Source organism: Prunus mume, linkage group LG3 (assembly GCF_029339155.1).
Source record: "Prunus mume cultivar Tortuosa linkage group LG3, ASM2933915v1, whole genome shotgun sequence".
Taxonomy (NCBI): Eukaryota; Viridiplantae; Streptophyta; class Magnoliopsida; order Rosales; family Rosaceae; genus Prunus; species Prunus mume.
Genome location: NC_142700.1, coordinates 2,096,224 through 2,117,386, shown reverse-complemented (window position 1 = coordinate 2,117,386; position 21,163 = coordinate 2,096,224). Strand labels below are relative to the sequence as shown.

At 39.0% G+C, this 21,163-nt stretch overlaps 3 protein-coding genes across 12 annotated transcripts; all 3 read left to right on the top strand.

Moving 5' to 3' along the window:
• Window positions 1–282: 282 nt before the first annotated feature.
• Window positions 283–10,962, top strand: LOC103324653 (putative disease resistance protein At5g63020). 5 transcript variants are annotated; one of them, XM_089048505.1, is made up of 7 exons: window positions 549–930; window positions 6,066–6,134; window positions 6,422–9,373; window positions 9,740–9,774; window positions 9,871–9,903; window positions 10,346–10,551; window positions 10,649–10,962. In XM_089048505.1, exons 3-7 carry the CDS (start codon window positions 8,481–8,483, stop codon window positions 10,706–10,708), a joined length of 1,227 nt encoding a protein of 408 aa, XP_088904631.1. In that variant the 5' UTR covers window positions 549–930; window positions 6,066–6,134; window positions 6,422–8,480; the 3' UTR covers window positions 10,709–10,962. The 5 variants fall into 5 exon arrangements, with proteins under 5 accessions (XP_088904632.1, XP_088904633.1, XP_088904631.1 ...); XM_089048503.1 differs by having other exon boundaries at window positions 6,066–6,170; XM_089048502.1 differs by having other exon boundaries at window positions 6,066–6,170; window positions 6,419–9,373.
• Window positions 10,963–11,783: 821 nt separating this feature from the next.
• LOC103324652 (uncharacterized) lies at window positions 11,784–14,419 on the top strand. Its single transcript, XM_008226746.3, has 5 exons — window positions 11,784–11,968; window positions 12,548–12,845; window positions 12,939–13,061; window positions 13,234–13,524; window positions 14,036–14,419. The coding sequence occupies exons 2-5, from the start codon at window positions 12,582–12,584 to the stop codon at window positions 14,243–14,245; spliced, it is 888 nt and encodes a 295-aa protein (XP_008224968.1). The 5' UTR covers window positions 11,784–11,968; window positions 12,548–12,581; the 3' UTR covers window positions 14,246–14,419.
• Window positions 14,420–15,304: 885 nt separating this feature from the next.
• LOC103324651 (ADP-ribosylation factor GTPase-activating protein AGD5-like) lies at window positions 15,305–19,601 on the top strand. 6 transcript variants are annotated; one of them, XM_008226744.3, is made up of 11 exons: window positions 15,306–15,895; window positions 16,892–16,950; window positions 17,155–17,245; window positions 17,427–17,481; window positions 17,592–17,682; window positions 17,787–17,982; window positions 18,126–18,348; window positions 18,498–18,667; window positions 18,798–18,992; window positions 19,116–19,174; window positions 19,290–19,601. In XM_008226744.3, exons 1-11 carry the CDS (start codon window positions 15,845–15,847, stop codon window positions 19,447–19,449), a joined length of 1,350 nt encoding a protein of 449 aa, XP_008224966.2. In that variant the 5' UTR covers window positions 15,306–15,844; the 3' UTR covers window positions 19,450–19,601. The 6 variants fall into 6 exon arrangements, with proteins under 6 accessions (XP_008224960.2, XP_008224966.2, XP_016648350.2 ...); XM_008226742.3 differs by having other exon boundaries at window positions 15,307–15,895; window positions 18,798–19,028; XM_008226738.3 differs by having other exon boundaries at window positions 15,305–15,895; window positions 18,501–18,667; window positions 18,798–19,174.
• Window positions 19,602–21,163: the final 1,562 nt, after the last annotated feature.

The window sequence follows — 21,163 nt, the reverse complement described above, 5'->3', positions numbered from 1 at the left end:
AAAAAAAAATCCTTTATGTCCTTTTTGTGAACTATATGAGGAATCTATAGAGCATATTCTGTTTCTCTGTCATGGGTGAAGGGTGTGTGGTACCTCTGAGCTACAAACCCGATATGCAGAGAATCTCCAAGATCGATACTTGGCTTTTGGCCCTGAGATCAAATTCTGCATTTCCTAATCTTGTGCGAAAGGAAGTGTTGGCATCTGTCAGCATTATATGCTGGGAGATTCTCTGCATTATCTGATGAATTTATATTTTAGAGAGGAGTAATATTACGTGAGGCATAATTATTACACTGAAAATTTTCTCATATCGATAAACCTTTAAATATGAAGTAGATGCATTGCATATAATTTGATGCCAGTCTCTCTTGCTGTCTTTTATTTGCTTCACTTGAGCCATAAAATTTCACTTTGATGGTTAAAACAAACTTAAAACTTCAAAACTTTGAAGCAAAGATGGGGTAGGTTTGTTAATGGACTTTAATTGGCTGGGATGGGGATGATGTCACGTGGACTGTGGTATTATTTTAGTCTACAAAAAAATCAACTCCCCTTGACTACAGCCCAGGCTCAGGACCGTCCGGTGCAGGTTTTGACAGTATACTACGGATCCAACGTTCATTTGCAGGATTGACTGACTGACAGCATTGGTGGGAATCTACCATTCTATGAAACACATCAAGTGGAAAACCAAATAAATTTATAAATTTATGGTCAATCGGCAACTCTCCTTGAGTTCAACTTAGGAACCTGAAAGTCGATGGATGTAAAATCCCATTTTTCCAAAACCATCATTTGTTCAATCATGTTGTCCTTATTCTTATCCAACAATTTCCGGTTCAGATATGCGCTTGGCACATTTCGATTGCATAAGAAGTGAAAGAGGTAGCCTGTTACTGTTTGAGCGACGTTTGAAGGACGGACGAGGTTCTTCTTCTTCTCCTTTAACTCTTAGCAGACCATTTTTATTGTAGATTTCATAAGTAAAGTGGCTATAGTTTTCACGGCTGCTTCTTTTACGTACGGTACCGGTATCCTTTTAATTTTGGTGGGTAATATATTTATATGCATCATAACTCCTTGCATTAATTTGGAGATTATTTCTTTGCTTGTCTTACCATGAACTGCGTTTCTTCTATCATGAACTGTGCTTAGGATGATCAGACCGACTTTGAGATTTAGAACCATGTGGCCGTACTACCGTAATAGTGGATCCCAAGAATAATGGGTTGTCTTAGCTCCACCACTACCGTAGTATTCTATAATCACTGCAATTAACAAAACAATATATGTAATAGAGACAGCGCTAAATTTGCACAAAATCAGCCACTCCAATTGTTGTGATTTACTTTCCCTTTATTGTGATATTGTAATTCCATGTAATTATAGGTAATTGTAACCAAATAGGAATGTACTTGGAGACCAAGTAGCCACCACTTGTATAAATATTTTAGTTCTATTTGAATACATATCATCCAATTTCAAACCTAAGTGAATATCTGACATGGTATCAAAGCAATAAACCATAGCCTAGCTTCCATGTGTTTTCCCGCTGTGTTTTTCTCTGCCCACATATGCCTTCTTCTACTGAACCCTCTCCGGCAAATACTCCTCCCTCATCTTCTCCTTTTTCTCTGATGACATCTTCCTCGTCTGCGACGTCGCTTGCTTCTTCTATGGCCTTTCTTCCTAATATCTCCTATGTTATTTCTATCAAACTGGATCGTATGAACTACATCATTTGCAAAGCTCAGTTCTTGCCCCTGTTGAAGAGCACCGGTTTAATCGGATATGTTGATCAAACAAATTCGTGTCCCTCTCAGTTTACCTCTGATGGTGTCACTCTAATCCGCCTATGCAGACGGGCATAAACTTGATCAACAACGCTCAGTTGGATTAATTCTACCCTCACTCTTGGTGTGCTTTCTCAAGTTTCTCGTTGTCTTACAGCTCATGATGCTTGGATCTCTTTGGAGAAACGTTTCAATTCTCAGTCCTGTTCTCGTATTCTTCAGTTGAAGCATCGGCTGCAAACCACCAAAAGAGGTGCCTCCTCCATCACCGATTTTGTCGATTAGATGACTACTGTTTTTGATAGTTTGGCTCTTGCTGGGAACCTTGTGGATGATGATGATGATCTTATTAACCTCATTCTTAATAGTCTCAGACACGCGTACGAGAGCGCCGTCAACTCTATTCAGTCTCGTGACCCTTCTATAGCCTTAGATGATGTTATTACCTTTTTATTGACTGCTGAGACTCGTATGGCTAATTACACCTCTTCCATGATGTCTGATTCTACCACTCAAGTGTTTTATGCTAATTGTGGCCATGGCTTTTCCAACCGTGGGTCCTCCTTTTCCTGTGGTGGTCGTCGTGGCGGATTCTCTGGCTCTTGTTGTGGCTTTTCCCCCGGTTCTTCTCCTGGTCGGGGCATCATTCCTCTCCCCTCCCAAGCTACACCTTATGTGCCCGTTGCTGCTAGTCGTTGTGGTTTCTCCTCTCCATCTTATGGTTCATCTCCTGGTTTTCACGGTCGTTGTTATAAATGTGGTGAATGTGGTCATATGGCTCGTCATTGCCCTCGCCCTCATGTTGCTCCCCAAGCCATGGTTGCCTCTCATACTCCTGCTCAGTCATCTACCTAGATTAGTGATAGTGGTGCCTCCGCTCACATAACAAATGATCTTGCTCATCTCCAGCTCTTTCAGAATTATGGTGGTTCGAATCAAGTTTCAGTGCATAATGGTCAAAGTTTGCAAATATCGAATATGGGTTATGGTTCAATCTCTCAATATCATTTAAATAAAGTTCTTCAGTGTTCTTCCGCATCTCATAATTTGCTTAGTGTTCATCAATTTGCTCTCAATGATTCTGTCAATTTTATTTTCACCCCCTCTGATTTCTATGTGAAGGATCTCGTCTCGAAGAAGACGATTTTCCACGACAAGAGTGAAAATGATCTCTATTCGTTCCGGTCTCCTCCATCCTCCTCCTCATTTCCTACCACCTCCGTGGCCCTCCTTGGTATCCGTACTTCCTTTCCCGTGTGGCATCAACACTTAGGTCATCCATCTCCTGCTGTCTTCCAGAAGATTTCAGCTCACATTCCCCTTTGTGGTTCTCCTAGTAGTTCTTTTTGTTCTCATTGTCATCTAGGCAAAAGTATTCGTTTACCGTTTTAGTTATCTTCTTATGTTTCTACTGTTTCGTTACAACTCGTTCATTGTGATATTTGGACATCTTCCGTTTTATCAAATAAAGGTTCCAAGTATTTTATCTTGTTTGTTGATGATTACATGGGTTTTTTCCATGGGTTTTAAGTATGAAGCTTTTGATTATTTTTAGAAATTTAGGATATTGGTGGAAAATTTATTGTCTGTTGATCGTGTGTGCATAATCAAATCTCTTCAAACATATGAGGAGAGGGGGGGTTGATTCCTTAGTCACCAATTCCAGCATTACTTAAGTACTCATGGGATTTTTCACCGTGTTTCCAATCCTCACACCCTCGAACAAAATGGATTCGCCGAACGCAAACTGCGACACCTCATAGACATGGCTCTTACTCTCCTCGCCACCGCCCACGTGCCCTTTTCCTTTTGGGTTGAAGCTTGTAATACTTCTACTTATTTAATCAACCGTTTGACTGCCCTTCAATTAAATTATTTGTCTCCATATGAATCTTTGTTTGGTCGTCGTCCAGACTATTCTATTTTTTGTGTTTTTGGCTGTGCCTATTTTCCTTACGCGTCCTTACAATAAACATAAACTTCAATTTCGTTCGTGTTTTCATAGGTTATTCTCTCAATTACCAAGGTTATCGTTGTTATGATCCTTCTACTGGTCTTGTTTATCTCTCTTGTCATGTTGTTTTTTATGAATCTACTTTTCCATTTCAGGTTTTCTCTCGTGCTTCCCCGATGCCTTATCCTCCACCTTTGGTTGTGTCTTCCTCCCTCGTTATGTCTCCATCACCGCCCCTTCCTTCCCCACAGCCCCTTCCCTTCCTCTTCCTTCGCCCACACTCACTCATGTTGATGTCCCCGCTTCTCCCCCTACCCATACAGTGGTCACTAGTTTGAGAGATGGGATTCAGAAACCGAATCCCAAATATGCAAATCTTGTTTTTTCGCAGGTATCTGAGATCTTACCTACCTCGTTCCAAGAAGAAACCAAATCGGATCAATGGCGCCAAACTATGCTCACAGAGGTCCAAGCCCTCCACCACAATCATACTTGGGATCTTGTTCCTCCCTCCCCTCACCGCCATGCCTTGCCTTGAAAATGGGTGTACCGTATCAAACGCCGCTTCGATGGTTCCATTGAACGATATAAGGCCCGTCTTGTGGCCAATGGTTTTCATCAACAATATGGCATTGACTACTTGGAAACTTTCAGTCCCGTTGTTAAGCATGTTATTGTTCGCATTATTCTTTCTCTTGTTTGTTCTCGGCAATGGCCCATTCGCCAGCTTGATGTCACTAATGCTTTTCTTCATGGTTATTTGTCCGAAGAGGTTTACATGTGTCAACCCCGCAGCTTTGAAGACCCTAAATTTCCTCATCATGTATGTCACCTTCAAAAATCTCTCTATGGTCTCAAGCAATCTCCCCATTCTTAGTTCTCCCGCTTATCTGCGTTTCTTATTACCTTGGGCTTCACGGCTTCAGAAGCGGATCCTTCCTTATTCATCTATCATAAAGATGACAATTTTCTCTTCCTTTTGATTTACTTGGATGATATTATTGTTACTGGTAATGCTTTGTCATAGGTTCAAGCCCTTATTTAGTTTCTTAATCGTCAGTTTGCTATGAAAGATTTCGGGATCTCTATTATTTTTTGGGTATTGAGCTAAAGCGTACTCTGGATATGTTGTGTTTGACTCAAGCCAAATATGCGGCCGATCTTCTAAAAAAGGGCCACCTTACGTGAGGCTAATCCTTGTCTCACTCCAGTTGCCACTGGTTCTCAACTTAGCTCTCTTCATGGATCCCTTCTCTCCAATCCCACCGAGTATCGCAATCTTGTTGGCGTGCTTCAATATCTCACCCTCACCCGTCCCGACATCTCCTTTGCCATCATCCAAGTTTGTCAATTAATGCATCATCAACCTACTAATATTCATTGGAAAGCCGTCAAGCGCATTCTACATTATGTTCTTGGCACTTCTCATGATGGCCTTGTTTTTTGTCCTGGTAACTCTTCTGTGATTGTTTTCTCTGACGTCGACTATGCTTGTAATCCCGATGATTGTCGTTATACATGGGGATATTGTATTTTCTTTGGCTCAAACCTTGTCTCATGGAGCTCCAAGAAGCAGCCCACCGTATCCCACTCTAGTACCAAATCTGAGTATCATCAATTGGCTCTCACCGCTATGGAACTCTCATAGATTCAACAACTCTTACCAGAATTACATGTCTCTTTGCCCTCACCTCCTTTTCTTCGGTGTGACACACAAGCTCTATTGCTCTTGCTTCTAATCTAATCTTTCATGCGCGCACCAAACACATTGTTGTTGATTATCATTATGTCCGTGAACTTGTCCTTGCTGGCTCATTGCATGTTCGTTATGTCTCCACCCATACTCAGCTGGCTGACATTTTTACCAAGGGTCTCCCGCTTCTTCGGTTTGCCTTTCTCAAATTCAAGCTGTTGAGCTCTTCGCACATCAACTTGTAGGGGGATAATAGAGATGGCGCTAAATCTGCACAAATCAGCCACTCCAATCGTTGTGATTTACTTTCCCTTTATTGTCATATTGTAATTCCATGTAATTATAGGTAATTGTAATCCCATGTAATTATAGATAATTGTAACCAAATAGGAATGTACTTGTAGACCAAGTAGCCACCACTTGTATAAATATTTTAGTTCTATTTGAATACAAAATTTTATGTGACATGAAGATTAGTGAATGAATAAACACGTTTTCTTTTTTTCATGCTTTACTATTGCCTTGATAATTTTGTTTGTTCAGTCTGCGCTTTTGAAAATTTACTTAACTATATCATTATTATTGTTTCTGTATAAGGATCTCACTGGTCTATATAATACAGGAGACGGGAAACCTGAAATTGGAATTTAGATGTGAAAGAGTGACTGATCAAAACGGATAGCAATGGCAGGTGCGGTATTGATTTCTTTTTTGTTCTCAACAGAAAGTAAGAATTTTTTTTCTTCAAGTCTTCTCTTCTACTGAGGCAACACTGAGAAAAATAATGAGAGATAAAAAATAAGAGAAACAAAAGTTGGTTTCTATCTCAACCTGCCGCATTTTTTTTTATGCAGGAGCAAAATGAAAATGATCATATAATTTTCTTCTTGCAATATTACAATTTACATGTTAACTTATACGTACCATGCATGATATTGGCTCTCATCATCTACTTCTCTCTTTCTTTGGCTGTAGCAGAGTTTCTGGGGCTTTTTACCTCTTTCATTGGTTGTCTGTGGAAAACACCCTGTTTAGGTAAGCCCCTTGAAGAGAAATATAATTTTTTCTCGAAACGCAAAGAATATCTAGATACTTTAAAAAAAGGCATGGACGATTTGGAGAAACGAAGGCGTGAAGTAGAGAGAGAATCTGAGGAGAAGGTGGTGAGCAAGCCTTGCAAAATCTCCGACTGGTTAAACAAGGCAAATGAATTCATAGCTGAAACTAATGAGTTGAAATTTGAGGACACAATAAGTGGGAATTTGTGTGGTTTCCCAAACTATTATCGCTCACAGTATAAAGCTGGGAAAAATATTGTTGGAAGAAATAAAACGGTGAATTTGCTGAACGAGGAGGGCTCAAAGTTGTTTAATGCGGAAGAATACTTTGTGGTGGGATATATACAGGAGAACACAAAAGAACTGGTGGGCAAGACAGCAAGTGCTTTTGAGAAGATTATGAAGTTCGTTTCGGAAATGGAGGTTGGAACCATTTGTGTTTATGGGATGTCTGGTTCGGGCAAGACTGAAGTTGTAAAGCAAGTCAATAACCAAATATTAAAAGAGTACAAAAGTTGGGCCTCCTCGGAAGATAGCAATGACAGAGATGGAAATATTGCAGGCCATTTTGACAAAGTTATTTTGGTGACTGTAGAGAATATTGGATCAACTGAGGCAGCCATTGATGCCCTGCGGAATGAAATCCAAAAAAAGTACCAACTTGACCACAATGCCGGGAACAGAGCAAACAATTTGGACAGTGCGTTGAGGAAGAGAAGATTTCTGATCATTTTGGATGACATGCGGAAAGAGTTGTCTCTCGAGCATATTGGGATTCCATGGCTAACCGACAATGGCTCCAAGGTTATAATCGTTTCGAAATCACGTCCAGTGTGCAGGGACATCACATTTGATAGAGAGGTCGAAATCGAACTTGTATCAGACGAAGAAGCACTCAAGTTGTTCGAGGTTGAAGCTGGCATTGGATTATCTGCACTAAGGGAAGATACTCGAGCCGCCGCGGAAAACATGGTACGTGAGTGTGATGGTCTGCCCGTGGCGATTGCTGGTCTGGCTCAAACCTTGAAAGAAATAATGAAATGGGATCCTAGCGATGTTGATGTCGATGTCGATGTCGATGCAGAATGGAATGGAGCATTTTATAAGTTGAGAAATTCTAGTGGTCTCTTGGTAAAAAAGAATAGGAAGGCATTTGCCCGCCTGTTATATAGCTACTCTCTGTTGAAGAAAGAAGCTCAGCAGTGCTTCCTGTACTGTGCATTGTACCCACCTGGTCATTGCATTGAAAAGAAAGAGTTAGTGGAGCACTGGTTTTGGGAAGGTTTATTGAGTAGCAGAGAAAGAATTAAGGGGCAGCTGATAGAAGATACGACATATGCAAGAGAGATACTGGGTGAGATCAAAGGAGCTTACCTTCTGGAAGCAGTTAGTGAAGGTGGAAAAGAATGCATCAAGATGCGCAACTTAGTTAGGCATATGGCAATCCATCTGACCAAAACAACCCCCGATTATGATCAGTTTCTCATCGAAGCCGGGTTGAAGCTTACCGACTGCCCGCTGATAGGGAGGAACTAGTCTAAAGTAGAGAGAGCCTCATTGATGAAAAGTCAGCTTAAAGCACTTACAAAAAAACCCGAGTTTTACAAGCTATCCACGTTACTTCTGCAGCACAACCCCATCTCTCACTTCGATGACGATTTCTTCCGTAATATGCCTAACCTCAAAGTTCTTAACCTTTCTCACACCAAAATCTCTACCCTTCCAAAGTCAGCCTCTTCTTACTTGACAAAACTAAGGGCACTCCTCTTGCGCGGTTGTTGCAACTTAACATCTCTGCCTTCTTTAGCAAACTCTGGGGAACTACTTGTTCTGGACCTTTCTGATACTCCCATAACAGAATTACCTCACGGCATGAAGAAACTAAACCAGCTTATTCGCCTCGACCTGTCTCGTACAAATGTGGGAGAATTTCAAGCTGAAATAGTGCGTGAGTTAAAAATCTGGAAGAACTCTACTTGATGATAACCAATGACTCTGCAGGTTCTCCGTGGGGATCAGATAAAGGAGCAAGTAGAATGTGGGGATCAGAGAAAGCAGCTAGTATTCAGGAGCTGGGATCCCTTCAGCACTTAGCTATTCTTCATGTCAACTTCCTAGATGCAAAATCCTTCAATACATATGTTGGTTCGAAGAATCATTCTCTATCCAAATTCAAATTCTCTGTGGGTGGTTCTTGGGATGAAAAGAAGTTGCCTGAAAACAGCATAGTTTTCATCAAAAGTGACTTCCTTGTGAACAAAAAACCAATCTTACTCCCAGAAGACACAACTGAGCTGCATGTAATGAGCAACAAGGATCTACACTGGTTGCCTTTCAGCCGTCGACGTTGTCTAGACAGCCTGAAGGTCATAGATATATCTGGCTGCGAAATTTTGGTCTATTTGTTTTCGTTCAAGAGGAACGTATCATACAACCTGCCAAACCTCGAAAAAATTTCCGTTAGAAAATGTCAGAAGATGGAAGGCTTAATATCAAAAGAAGACCCTTTGCCATTTGCACTTTGTTTGAATAAACTAAAGGTCATCCATATCTCAGACTGCAAAAATTTGGGCTACTTATTCAGGATTAAGATGGATTCTTGTCAGTCTACCTCTGACCAAAAAAAGATGTACTCGACCTGCTTCCCAAACCTCCAAGAGATATGCATTACACGACGCCGGAGGATGAAAGTGGATAAAGAGTCGAAAGAACCCAACGCTTGTCCTACTATTCATCCAAGACCAACGGACCTTGTGTCGGTTGATCCACTTGAATTGAAGAAAGATTATTATTTTGAAAAGAAGGATAATCCTCGGGAACACATTTGGTACTTTCCTGATCTAAAGATGCAGATCATAACTTCTCTGCCAAGGTTAGTATGCCACCAACAATTAGACCTTGTTCATTGTACATGTTCGAATTTGTATCTTTTTTCTGCCACGCAAACAACAGTGTCAAGGCAGTGAGGATTAATCTGTCCTCCAGTATGTTCCATGAATGTAATTGGATGACTTGGCAATTTACTTTGTCTTTAAAGGCATTTGTCTTTAAAAGTTTGCAATAGATTTATTTTAGAAGATTGATCCACATGGCCACGGTGGTGTCCTATGATATGTTTAGATTTTGAAGCGATTTGGTAAAACAAAAATGCAAATCTGAGTTTGTTCCCCTTATATTAATTGGAAGTTATTAACTCTGAACTTTTATTTTCATGAAAATATCATACGGGATCATTCAGTATTAGCAATCGGATTCAAAGGAGTCGGAGCAGTGGTATGTCCTTCCTCTCGCACTCAATTTTTCACATAATTGTTATGAGGATTATTTATTCTTCTCCGTCTGATAACATTCTGTTTTCGGTGTTTGCAGACTCCATAGAGAAGCTAGCAGCCAGTGCAGACGGTACGCTTTTATTAAGCAATGTCTGAACTCTGTTTTCTTTCTTTCTCAGGATTCATGACTGATCAACTCCGCCAGATTGAACTGGAATTTCTTACATGTTAACTTGGTTGTATTTTGTTCCTTGTTAGCCAGACTTTGAAAATGATAGGAAGAAGTGTAGTGATATCAGTTTGTATACTTTTCATATTTGCGGGAGGGTCCTATGTGTGAGAATGTGAAGAAATATTTCCACATTGAAAACGGCTAAATGGCTAAACAGCTTCACGTCATCTAATAATGCACTTCTTATAATGTGGGACATTTCTTCACATTCTCACAGCATACACTACCCAATTCATATTCTATGAAGGATGAGATCATTTGCATTTGAAATTATCGTTGCAGGGCCACTTTTAGCTGTTTATTTGGTAATTAATCCCCTTCCTTCCCTTTTTTGATACAGATAATAAAGAGCTTTTGGAACCGACTACTAAACCTTCAGCTGCTGACAATAGTAATAATAGCATTCTACAGAATGTCGGGAACACGGTCCACGGGTTACTACTTAACCCTAACGTAATAATTAGGGTTCTACTGGGGCACATAGTTACTGCAACCATCAGGTCCAGACAGGCCGGACGTCAAAATGCTGGAGAGACAATTCCTCAGGTAACCAAATAATTAGTGTTACTTTTTTTCTTTTGTTCTATAGAGAGTTCTGTTCTTTATATAGTGTTTCTGATGATGCAGTTCATTATATGTGCAGGTCCAGGATGAAGAGGAAAATGCTATTGAGCCCAACATTGGCATCCCAGAGCACGACTAAACCTACTCTCTTTCTTCTACCTTCCTTAGAGTTCCAAAATAAACTACTTTATCTACCTACCCTTTCACTAAATATTATTTATCGTTGTAATAATACAGGGCTCAAGACAGTCCTTGCTCGACCACTTGATCCATAATTATATTTGTAATGTACTTCTTTTTTTCATTGGGACATTTTGGAAAAAGCAAAAAGAGAGAGAAAAATTTTAAAAGAAGCAAAAATGGACAAAATGCCCTTATTTATTTTTAGATTTCTAAGGAATCCAATACATTTGCATGTCTTTGATTTGAAAGTTGAGTGGTTTTTTTGTCTTTTTAGAAAAAGCTTTGGCTTTTTCCAAAAGTGAAATTTTTTTTATGTCTAAAACCTAAAAAACCTTTTTTCATTATCCTTCCTTTTGTGACAAGCATGGCAATAAAGTCTCCTCAGAATGAGTATATGCTCTTTTCTTTTTCTTTTTTTGTCAAAACGCTGGAAAATGATATTAATAACGAATGAGAAGGTTTACATCAGAGGCAAGAGAATTAAAGAGCCAGTCAGTTCCAAGGTGATCCCAAACATGATTACCCCCCTGTTTAGAAACAAAACCAGCAACAGAATGGGCAGCCTGGTTGCAGGACACTGGGAGCAAACACAAAGGAGACCCGAGAAAGAGAAGCCACCAACTGCTGGATATCAAAGACAATCCCCTCCAGATCTGAGTCCACTGTAACCCGACCATTAAGCATTGAGATTCCCTTTTGAGAATCCGATTCCACAATTACGTCTGTTAGATGAAAGTGAGAACATTCACTGAGCGCATGGCGAATAGCTAGAAGTTCCATCATGAGAGTGGAGGAACCATGATGGACCATGTTGCCCAAAATCTCTAATTATTTTCAACTTTTGAGGTTTGATGATGGTGATTTATGTTAGAAAATGGAAATTTTCACATTCTTAACAAGATTCTTTTTTATTTTCTAAAACTGGTAATCTGGTTTTCCATCAAACTCTCTAAAGGGTAAAAACGGGTTTTAAGGTGTTAAAAATAACCCAGACCCATAAAATAACAGCGGCAGCCAGCAGGGCCAGGCCCTGTCTGCGAGTAAATGAATGCCATAATTGGGAGGGGTTGGTGGGCTTGTGATAAATGAGGACTGATATGTATGAGCACTCACACAAAGACCCTCAAGACGAGACTGAAACAATCTGATTCTTCACTCAAATTCAATCACAAAAGGGTATCTTGGGTTTATTGGACCGCTCGATTGCTCCGATTCGGTGAGTTTCTTCTCTCTATCCAACACGTTTTTCATTTTAGAGAACAGACGTTGCTTTGATTCTTGCACCAAGTTTTGGTTGATTGCCTTACATTTGTACTTACTGGTAGCTGAAATTCCTCTATCCTTTTATGCTGCGTCTGATCAATTTTGGGTTTTCTGGTTCGCTCAATAATCCTGAATAGTGGAACGAATTGTGAGGTCTTGATTTCAATATCTGATCTTTATTGCAATTTCCTCAAAAACCAATTGCAAAGGTGAAAACTTTGGAGTGAAAGTTTTGACAACATCAGGCAATATCCTAAATTTAAAAACTTTGAAACATCTTACAAAGTTAGGTTCACCTTTTAAAAAGACCACATTGCAAGAAGATATCAAATAAGCGTGTGACCTTTTAGTGCTCACAGAATGCAATATGAAAATTGCAGATGCCCTTTAGAGTTGTTGCTCCTGTAAATGTTTACTTGGTGATGGCATATGCTTGAATAATGAATCAGTTGGGATATGGATGGCTGTTTAGTACCTTCCATATTGAACTTAACATGTAGAATCTGAAGATCATGTAATATTCTTTCGGCAGATTCCAACCTTGGGCTCCATCTCACTGCTGAATAATGGATTTAAGTACAATGGATCGGGGCCAATTGACGCTGCTAGGATCTGCATCTTGTGTGATGCTTACAATGCATTTCTCAGTCCAGTTACTGTCACAACATCTCTTTTACTGGAAGAACCCGAAGGAGCAGAAGGCTATAATAATTATTATTCTTATGGCTCCAATATATGCAGTTGACTCATTTGTGGGCTTATTGGATATTCAGGGAAGCAAAACTTTTTTCATGTTTTTGGACTCTATTAAGGAGTGTTATGAGGCTCTGGTGAGTACCTCCAATTTCTTTATGGCGGTTGTCCTTTTCAAGTGTCTCTTATGGCCTGCCAGAATCTCTAACTTCTCATGTTCCTACTTCCAGGTGATTGCTAAGTTCTTGGCTCTAATGTATAGTTACCTGAAGATATCCATAAGCAAGAATATAGTGCCAGATGAAATCAAAGGAAGAGAAATTCACCACTCGTTTCCTATGACTCTTTTTCAGGTGCGGGATAGTTTTATGCTCTTTCAGTTTCCAATGCAATGGACATGTTGGTTCTGAATTCTAACACTGATTTTGGAATATAAGCTTATCTTTCTAGTTAAAAAGCATAATTTATTAAATATGTTGAATCTATCATATATTAACAGATACAATGTGGCTTAACAAACTGCAGCCTCACACCGTTCGGCTAAACCACCATACCCTGAAGCTACTCAAATATTGGACTTGGCAGTTTGTCATCATACGCCCAGTTTGTTCTGTCTTGATGATAACACTGCAAGCACTTGGACTCTACCCCAGTTGGTTGAGCTGGACATTCACTATCATTCTTAATGTTTCAGTTTCATTAGCGTTATACTCTCTAGTGGTGTTTTACCATGTGTTTGCAAAGGAATTGGCACCACATTCCCCCCTTGCAAAGTTCCTGTGCATCAAGGGAATAGTCTTCTTCTGCTTTTGGCAGGTACAATTTCTCGACCCCTTCAGTTCTTTTGCATGCCTGATTTATATATGCAGCCTTAAAGAAAATGCAGTCAAGGATATATAACATAAGCAAATCCACAAAAACACCAAGGACAAGGATATGAAACCCCTTTATAGAATCTCCTAGTTATTGGTATTATCTGAGTTGCTGGTTGTTGTCTTCTGAACTCAAAAATAATTTAACTTGTTTTGAACTGCTCACCTCATTTGACGGAATTACAATTTAAGAGCGATTTGCTGCAACTTAGGGAGAGTTTGGTATAATATTCTCTGTTTTTAGACTTGGAAGCTAAGACATTTAAGAAAGTGGGAATTGGTTTGTAACTGAACCACCATTGACTTAATCAGCTGGTTCTATTGGAAACTGGTTTCCGGTCAAAAACTTGATCACTACCAAGAGATTCCTTTTGCTGTTTTCTTTTCGTATTTATTTATTTTGAAGTGCCATTTATTACTTGTTTAACAAATAAGACTTCTTGAACCATTTGCAGGGAGTGGTGATTGACGTATTAGCTGCTGTAGGCGTCATTCGATCTCATCATTTCTGGTTAGACGTGGAGCACATTGAGGAAGCTATTCAGAATGTCTTGATATGTCTGGAGATGGTGGTGTTTTCTGTTCTCCAGCAATATGCATACCATGTTGCACCTTACAGCGGAGACGTAGAATCAAAGATGAAATTAAACAAGAAGAGGGAGTGATTTGAATAGTTTTCATATAAACTATATACAAGAGTGTGATTTCTTTTTTAAGTTTTAGTAAAATGTATCACCTCTCAACAATAATATGACGTGTGTTTGGACCAACTTTGAACTGCTTTGAACTATCTTCCTTAAAAGATGAGGTGTTCAATTGGATCATGCATTTCATACAAATTTTTTTTTCAGGATAATTTATTCTATTTCCTCTGTTAGTTGGTTAGTTAGTGATGACAATAATGTTCGTAATTGATGATATTAAAAAAACATGTTAATGTTGTTGGTTCAACCAAACCAGCATTACCAAAATCACAGCAGATTAGCAATAATCTAAGCTATGGGATGACCAATGGATTGGATTAAAAAAAAACACATGTAAACAGGAGAGAGAGAGAGAGGGTCCAATGATCAACTACCAAACCAAATTAATATCCCAATCATCAATCGTCAATTATCAACCAGAGCTAGCAAGCCAGAGAGGAGATCCTACAATACAAGGCAGTAATTTTAGCATCTCATGCCTTTCTTGCTTATGAAAACCATAACCTTGCTCATTGCATGTCCCAAAAAATACTTTGGTTGGGGATTAAGTAAAACATATTTAGCATGTTAATATATGTATATGTTTATACGTATGTGTGTATTGTGGTAGCCTAAGAGCATCGCCAACGCCATACCCAAACTGGGGGAAAGGCTGCCTGGCGAGCCCAAGACACCTCCAGCAGATGCACTGGTTTCATGGTGGGTTCCACCATGGGCAGCCCAAGGTAAATTCAGCCAGCTGCTGCAAGTGATGCAATCTTGACGTCATAATGACGTCAAGAACCCCAAAAAATAATAAATAAATAACCAAAAATTTCAGAATTTTTTAAATAAATACCTAGGCGTATTCTTTACTTCCCACACAAAAAACTATATACAAATTCATCTCCTCATATCTCATATGAATAGTATTTGTCTTAGACTTGCTAGACTTAGCTCTCATGGTGAACAAATGCAAAGGCTAACACTATTCACGTGAATAGTGACATTGTCCTTAGACTTAATCCTTGTGGGTGAAAGTGCTCTAAAGGAGATGTCACATGTACAAGATTCCATTTCCTGAATGATTACAAAAAGTTGGGGGCATTTTCAAGGTAGAATTCACACTCAAGCGGCAGATTGTAATTGTATTTTTATCTGAAGCGGCAGATAGAGATTGGACAATTAATTGAACACTTTTTATTTTTGGGTCGGGACTAAATGGACTAAATATATGTTTGGTTGTTTGGTCGGGCAAACCAAACAGTAGACCGGAGATGACACCAAAAGAAGAAAAAACAGAGGACGGCGCCGTCAAAGGCCAACACGCGTGACGAGCCCTTAGAAGAAAATTAAAAAGGAGCCAAAAAGCCAGAATACGAAACCTTGGCTTGCCCATTGACATACGTGACGCGTGTGCCATGCCAGCCTCCAAAGTCCAAACACAACAACAAAGCAGAGAGCGAAGAAAGATACCCACTTCTCATTTTCTCATTTTCAGAATCACAACACAAAGACCGACCCTTTTTTCTTTTTGAAAGGAGAGAAAGAGAGAGCTGTTTGGTTTGGATTGCCAGAAACATGAACCAGAAGGCAAACGTTTCTAAAGAGCTTAATGCCAGACACAGAAAGGTCTCTCTCCTTCTCTTCATTTTACTTATACAGTCTCAAAGTTCTATTCTTTTCTCTGTTATATGGTTGAAAGATTTGGTTTTTTTTCTTTTCTTTTCTTTTCTTTTCTTGTTTCGTGGGGATGAAATTTTTGGCTTTGTTGTTGGTTGAGTTTGAAGCTGAGCATGATTAAGTGTTTTGGGCTGATGGGTTGGCCTCAAACACAAACATATGTCAGTTATTAACTAGCTTGCAATCTTATGGCTTCATGACAATCTTTTTGGGGTTTGCTTGTACCTGGAACACTGTAATTGGATTCCATGTGCTTTAGTGATTCATGACCGTTATCAATGTTTCTTTGAGCTAACTGGGTTTTTTTCAAGATGTTAATTGGGTCTTTAGCAAGACGGTTCGTTGCATCTTGTTCAACTTTAGCAGTGTTCGAAAATTCCGCCTAGGCGGCCGCCTAGAGCCTGGGCCCGCCTAGGCGGCCTGGGCGGGTCCTTTTTTAAATTTTTAAATTTTTTTAAATTTTTTGATTCTGGTGCACCTTATAAACAGAATTGGTTATCTGACACTGCCTATGTTGTTCGTCTTATGTTGCATTCAGTTATTTCACTTAAATAATTGAAAATTCAGCCGTAATCAGTTCATGATCATATAGTATCTACAAGTATAATTGAACTGTTGATGGTGCAAGCGTGGTTTAGTGAAGGTCCACAATGAGTTGTCACTTGGTCGGGAGATAGTGATAACATTAGTTTATTTCTGCATGTAGCACACAAACACAGCTGTCCATTACATTAGATGTTTCTTCTTTTTTTTAATTGTTTTTAATCAAAGTATTTTAGTTTCTAAGCATTTTTAGAACACTTTTTTTGCTTAAAGCTGATTAGCTGAGCCAGACTGGGTGTTAATTTTCCCCTTGTAAATTTTTGTGTTTTCTAACTAGCATTTGAACCAGTTTCACAATTACCTCTGATTTTTTTTGGTCTCATCTGGTTTCCTTGTATGTAGATATTGGAGGGTCTTCTTAAACAACCAGGGAACAGAGAATGTGCAGACTGCAAAACCAAGTGCGTATCTTGGAATGATGTAGATAGTAATTTTTATTTTGCTAAAGCAGAAACAACAGAATAGTTTTTATTCAATAGCAAGGATTAAGGGGAAGACACAAAGTAATGAAAACTTTTTAGATTTTAATGCTGTACTTTGGTGGAGGTTAATTTTATCGTTGTCATCTTATATGGATGGTTAACTTGTAATGGTGTTTTGCGCAGAGCTCCACGATGGGCTAGTGTGAATCTTGGGATCTTCATATGCATGCAATGTTCGGGGATCCACAGGAGTCTTGGGGTACATATATCAAAGGTGGCAAATCTTTTTGCCTATTTATTTTGCAGTCAATTTCGTGTTTTTTGTATACATCGAAGTGCTATTTATATTTTAGGCCATAGGCACATGAACCCGTGCAATTAGAGGTTCATTCTTTTTTCCTCTTGCTATTCTGTATATGTTTTGCATTGTTTCAAGGATTTTGATGTTGATGCAGGTGAGATCTGCCACATTGGACACATGGCTTCCAGAGCAGGTTGCATTTATCCAATGTAAGTACAATGTCATATGACTGGTTTCTTTTCATTCTGCTGGGAGTCAAGTATAAAACCATGATACGATACGAGTACTGAAATTCATTTTGGTTCATTGTTGCTGCTAGCTATGGGAAACGAGAAATCAAATAGTTTTTGGGAAGCAGAGTTGCCTCCTAATTATGACAGAGTTGGAATTGAAAATTTCATTCGTGCAAAGTAGGTTTGTTTATTATTGGCTAAGATTGTTGGTTTTTGTATGATGCAGTACTAGTAGTTCATATTTTGGGCTTAGGTGTTTGGGTGCTTATGTTATCCATTAGGTATGAACACAAGAAATGGGTTCCTAGGGATGGAAAAGCAAAATCACCTCCAAGGGTGAATGAAGAGAAGAATTCCGTTTATAGAGCGAGACCTGAAACTAGTAGTCCACATGGCCATGTGAAAGAGACGGAACGATTTTATGAAGAGCAGAAAGGTGCTCATCCACCCAGTGCAAGTAACAGGGAACCTCAGCAGGTAAATGTTGTATTGTTTGTTTTCCCTCTCAAATCAATGGACAACTGATGCATATCATGCTGCCTCTTGTTTTGGTATGTCTTGGTTCCTTTTTTCTTCCATATCTCTGTGCATGCAAGTAAGTTTATGATCTTGATGCACAGGTCAACCATGATTCAAAACCACACCAACTTGAGCAAAAATCAAAACCAGAAGCAGCCTCGAAAGCTGAACCTGCAGCAAGTCAAGCACCTAGTGTTGCCACGGTTTCCCTACCAGTTAAAGTGGATTATGCTACTCATCTGTTCAATTTGCTCTCTGTGGAAGAATCTAGAGGAAATGACTATGTGATATCTGCCAATAAGAATACATTGGCTGGTCTCCATGGTATGTTTGTTTTATTTAATATCATTAGAACAACTGTTGCTTCATCATACTGTTTTCCCACCCAGGACAAAAATAATTCAAATCATTAACATCTTATAAATTTGGGTTTAGGATTACCATTGATTGACCTTGAACTCCTTAACGTGCAGCAGATGAAACAAAATTGACCGAAGAGAAAAGTAAAAGAGCAGAATCATCTGAGAGCAAGATTCAGCCAAAATATGGTTATGGTATTGAGGATTTATTTATAGATTCAACCCCAGTCACTCAACCCTTTTCAATGAAACCCCAGAATGACGTTATGAACTTACTTGAGAAGGTATAAGTTGCAAAATCTGTTTAGCATGCCATAAGTAGCTGTTGATGTAATGCTGGTAGAACACGATCTATGAATACTTAAGATATTGGTTTATGTTTCTAACACAAATTTAATATTGGATTTTGGTCAGTCCAGTATGGCTTCTCCATCCATGCATCAACAGCAACTTGCAGTTCTATCTCAACAACAGTCGTCACTCATGTCTTCTGCAGCGAAATCTAGCGCACCCCATTCAGTTCCTGCAAACCTACAACCTGGATCCCATGCCATCCACTTGCCAACTCGAAATGGGCAAAGCATTGGCCGCCAAGTTCCTGGAAACCTGGTGCCTGCTCATCCTCCTCCACAACATTATACTCGGGTTGTGCTTATGAAAAAGCTTACAACTAGAATTTTTCCATTTCATGTTCCGTCTCTAATCTTTTTTGTCATCTTTTTTTCTGTACAGATTGGAAACAGCGGTCCTACACGCCCGGTAGGGAATGCAGTTCCTTTCCCAACATCAAGGTACACATTATAGATCAATGGATTCCAAATCATACAATTTGAGTGTTGATAGACCTGGTTGAGAAATATTCTGATTGCGTAAGATTTTTATTTTTATTTTTCTGAAAATATGCAGCATGTACGCGACAAGGGCAGTAACTTCAGTGAATGGTGTCACAAACCTTAGAGCTACCGGATTTTCAACAGCGTCACCGATATCTTCCATCCCTCCCACTAAGTCAGGAAGGGATTTTGATTTCTCATCATTAACTCAAGGATTGTTTACTAAACGATGAGCAATTGCTCATTTTAACCGCAGCATTACCTAGTTGGTTCCTTCCTGAGATGGTGAGTTCAATTGTATCAGCAGCTGTGTATTTCTGAAGTTTAATTCATCATTGAAAGAAATTAATAATACTTAAAAGCAAGGCAAAAAATTTCCTTTTTAGTATGCATACCATACCACATATCTTTACAAAATTGTTTTAAGTTTGAAAGATAATAAAAGAGGAGAAAGGAAAAAATGAAGCCTCCTTCCTCCTGACTTGGGAAAATGTTACTTCAAAACCACAGCAGCATTTCTGTGAGCCGGATATGTCTGGACATATTCTATTGGGAAGCTATCAGCATTGGCGTAGCGGAGGTTGGTACTTGGATCATAGTAAGCTGCCTCATATCCTGTAATATCACATATTCTCTTGCATGGATGCATTGAGGGCGCCGACTCTACATTAACATCTGCAATGCAACCATCATGCCATGCCACGTTCAAAAAAATGAAGTACTAAACTAAAATGAATATGTTTTTTTAAACACAAACTAAGCAATCTCTAAAGGAAACTTTTTATTATTATAGAAATATCTCTAAAGGACACTAAATTCAAAATAGCAAAGAGGAATAAAAGTGAAAACTTGAAATTATTTATGTGAAGTGTAGCTTACAATTGGGTTCATGGGGTGAGTAATTCTGGTAATTCTCGGCCTGGATGATTTGCTTGAGGTGTTTCCAATGTCTGCCCTCAAAATGAAAGGTGTATCCCGTCGAAATTGTGTTGGAAAATAACAGAAGGTGCCGAAAAAGTCTGGCAAAAATTTTGTCAGGAAAGAACAAAATTTGCCGGGAAAGTTCTATCTTCTTTTCTTTCTCTCTTTCTGAATTTTCCCCTTCCCATCAGTCGAAAATTTGTCGGGAAAGGTCTATCCAGCGAAGATTTTCAAATTTGGGTTTTAATACAAAAACAATTATTGTGCCTCATTCTGAGCCCACTTCTACTTTAGGTTTACATAAGTGGAATGCTTCTCAACTACATTGTTTTTTTTTAAATCGGTAATAAAAATATTTGAATACTGTAGTTAAAAATTATATTTGTATGATATAAATGTCTGGTGTAAATTTGTAATATCTATTTGTATGGTATAATGTCTGGTGTGGTATTGTATTGATGTTATCGTCTTGAGCAACGTCCAGCTCATAGATAAGCTGGCTCTTGTGTGAAGCTCAGATATTATCGACTTGTTGGCTTCATTTGTTTGTATAGACCACACTGTTGCAAATATAAATAGGAGGATGGTAAACCCAGATAAATAAATAAATAAAAGTTTCTATTGTGTAAAGGAAGAGAAAAGAAAGAATACAAGAGCATGGCTAGGACTCTCAACTTGGTTTTGATGCTCTCTCTTCTCCTTGTAGTCGCTTCCGAAGGCCAATTTCTTGGTAAATATAATTTTTTTGTTTTCGGAAAAAAAAAATGCAGCATACAAAAATAGATATGTAATATGATTATCTATGTAATTTTTAAGAATTATATTGACTTTTTTTTTTCTAATATTGAAATTAGCAGATGGGATTTTGAAGCCGCCGGCCACCCTGAAATGTGAATCAGCGTATGGTGTGAAAACTGGAGACACCTGTTTTGAGATTGCACAGGCTTTCAGCTTGCCAACTGAGTTCTTCGATTCAATCAATCCCAATCTGAATTGCACAGCTCTTTTTGTAGGCCAATGGGTTTG

Bases quoted from the DNA above. Each gene is read 5' to 3' on its own strand.
- LOC103324652 (XM_008226746.3), top strand. From the start codon at position 12,582: ATGGATTTAAGTACAATGGATCGGGGCCAATTGACGCTGCTAGGATCT. The intron at 12,846-12,938 runs GTGAGTACCTCC...TCCTACTTCCAG, and splicing joins AGGAGTGTTATGAGGCTCTG to GTGATTGCTAAGTTCTTGGC. The intron at 13,525-14,035 runs GTACAATTTCTC...AACCATTTGCAG, and splicing joins TCTTCTTCTGCTTTTGGCAG to GGAGTGGTGATTGACGTATT.
- LOC103324651 (XM_016792864.2), top strand. From the start codon at position 15,845: ATGAACCAGAAGGCAAACGTTTCTAAAGAGCTTAATGCCAGACACAGA. The intron at 17,482-17,591 runs GTAAGTACAATG...TGTTGCTGCTAG, and splicing joins GCAGGTTGCATTTATCCAAT to CTATGGGAAACGAGAAATCA. The intron at 19,175-19,289 runs GTACACATTATA...GAAAATATGCAG, and splicing joins GTTCCTTTCCCAACATCAAG to CATGTACGCGACAAGGGCAG.
- LOC103324653 (XM_089048506.1), top strand. From the start codon at position 6,128: ATGGCAGGTGCGGTATTGATTTCTTTTTTGTTCTCAACAGAAA. The intron at 6,171-6,418 runs GTAAGAATTTTT...CTTTGGCTGTAG, and splicing joins TTTTTTGTTCTCAACAGAAA to CAGAGTTTCTGGGGCTTTTT.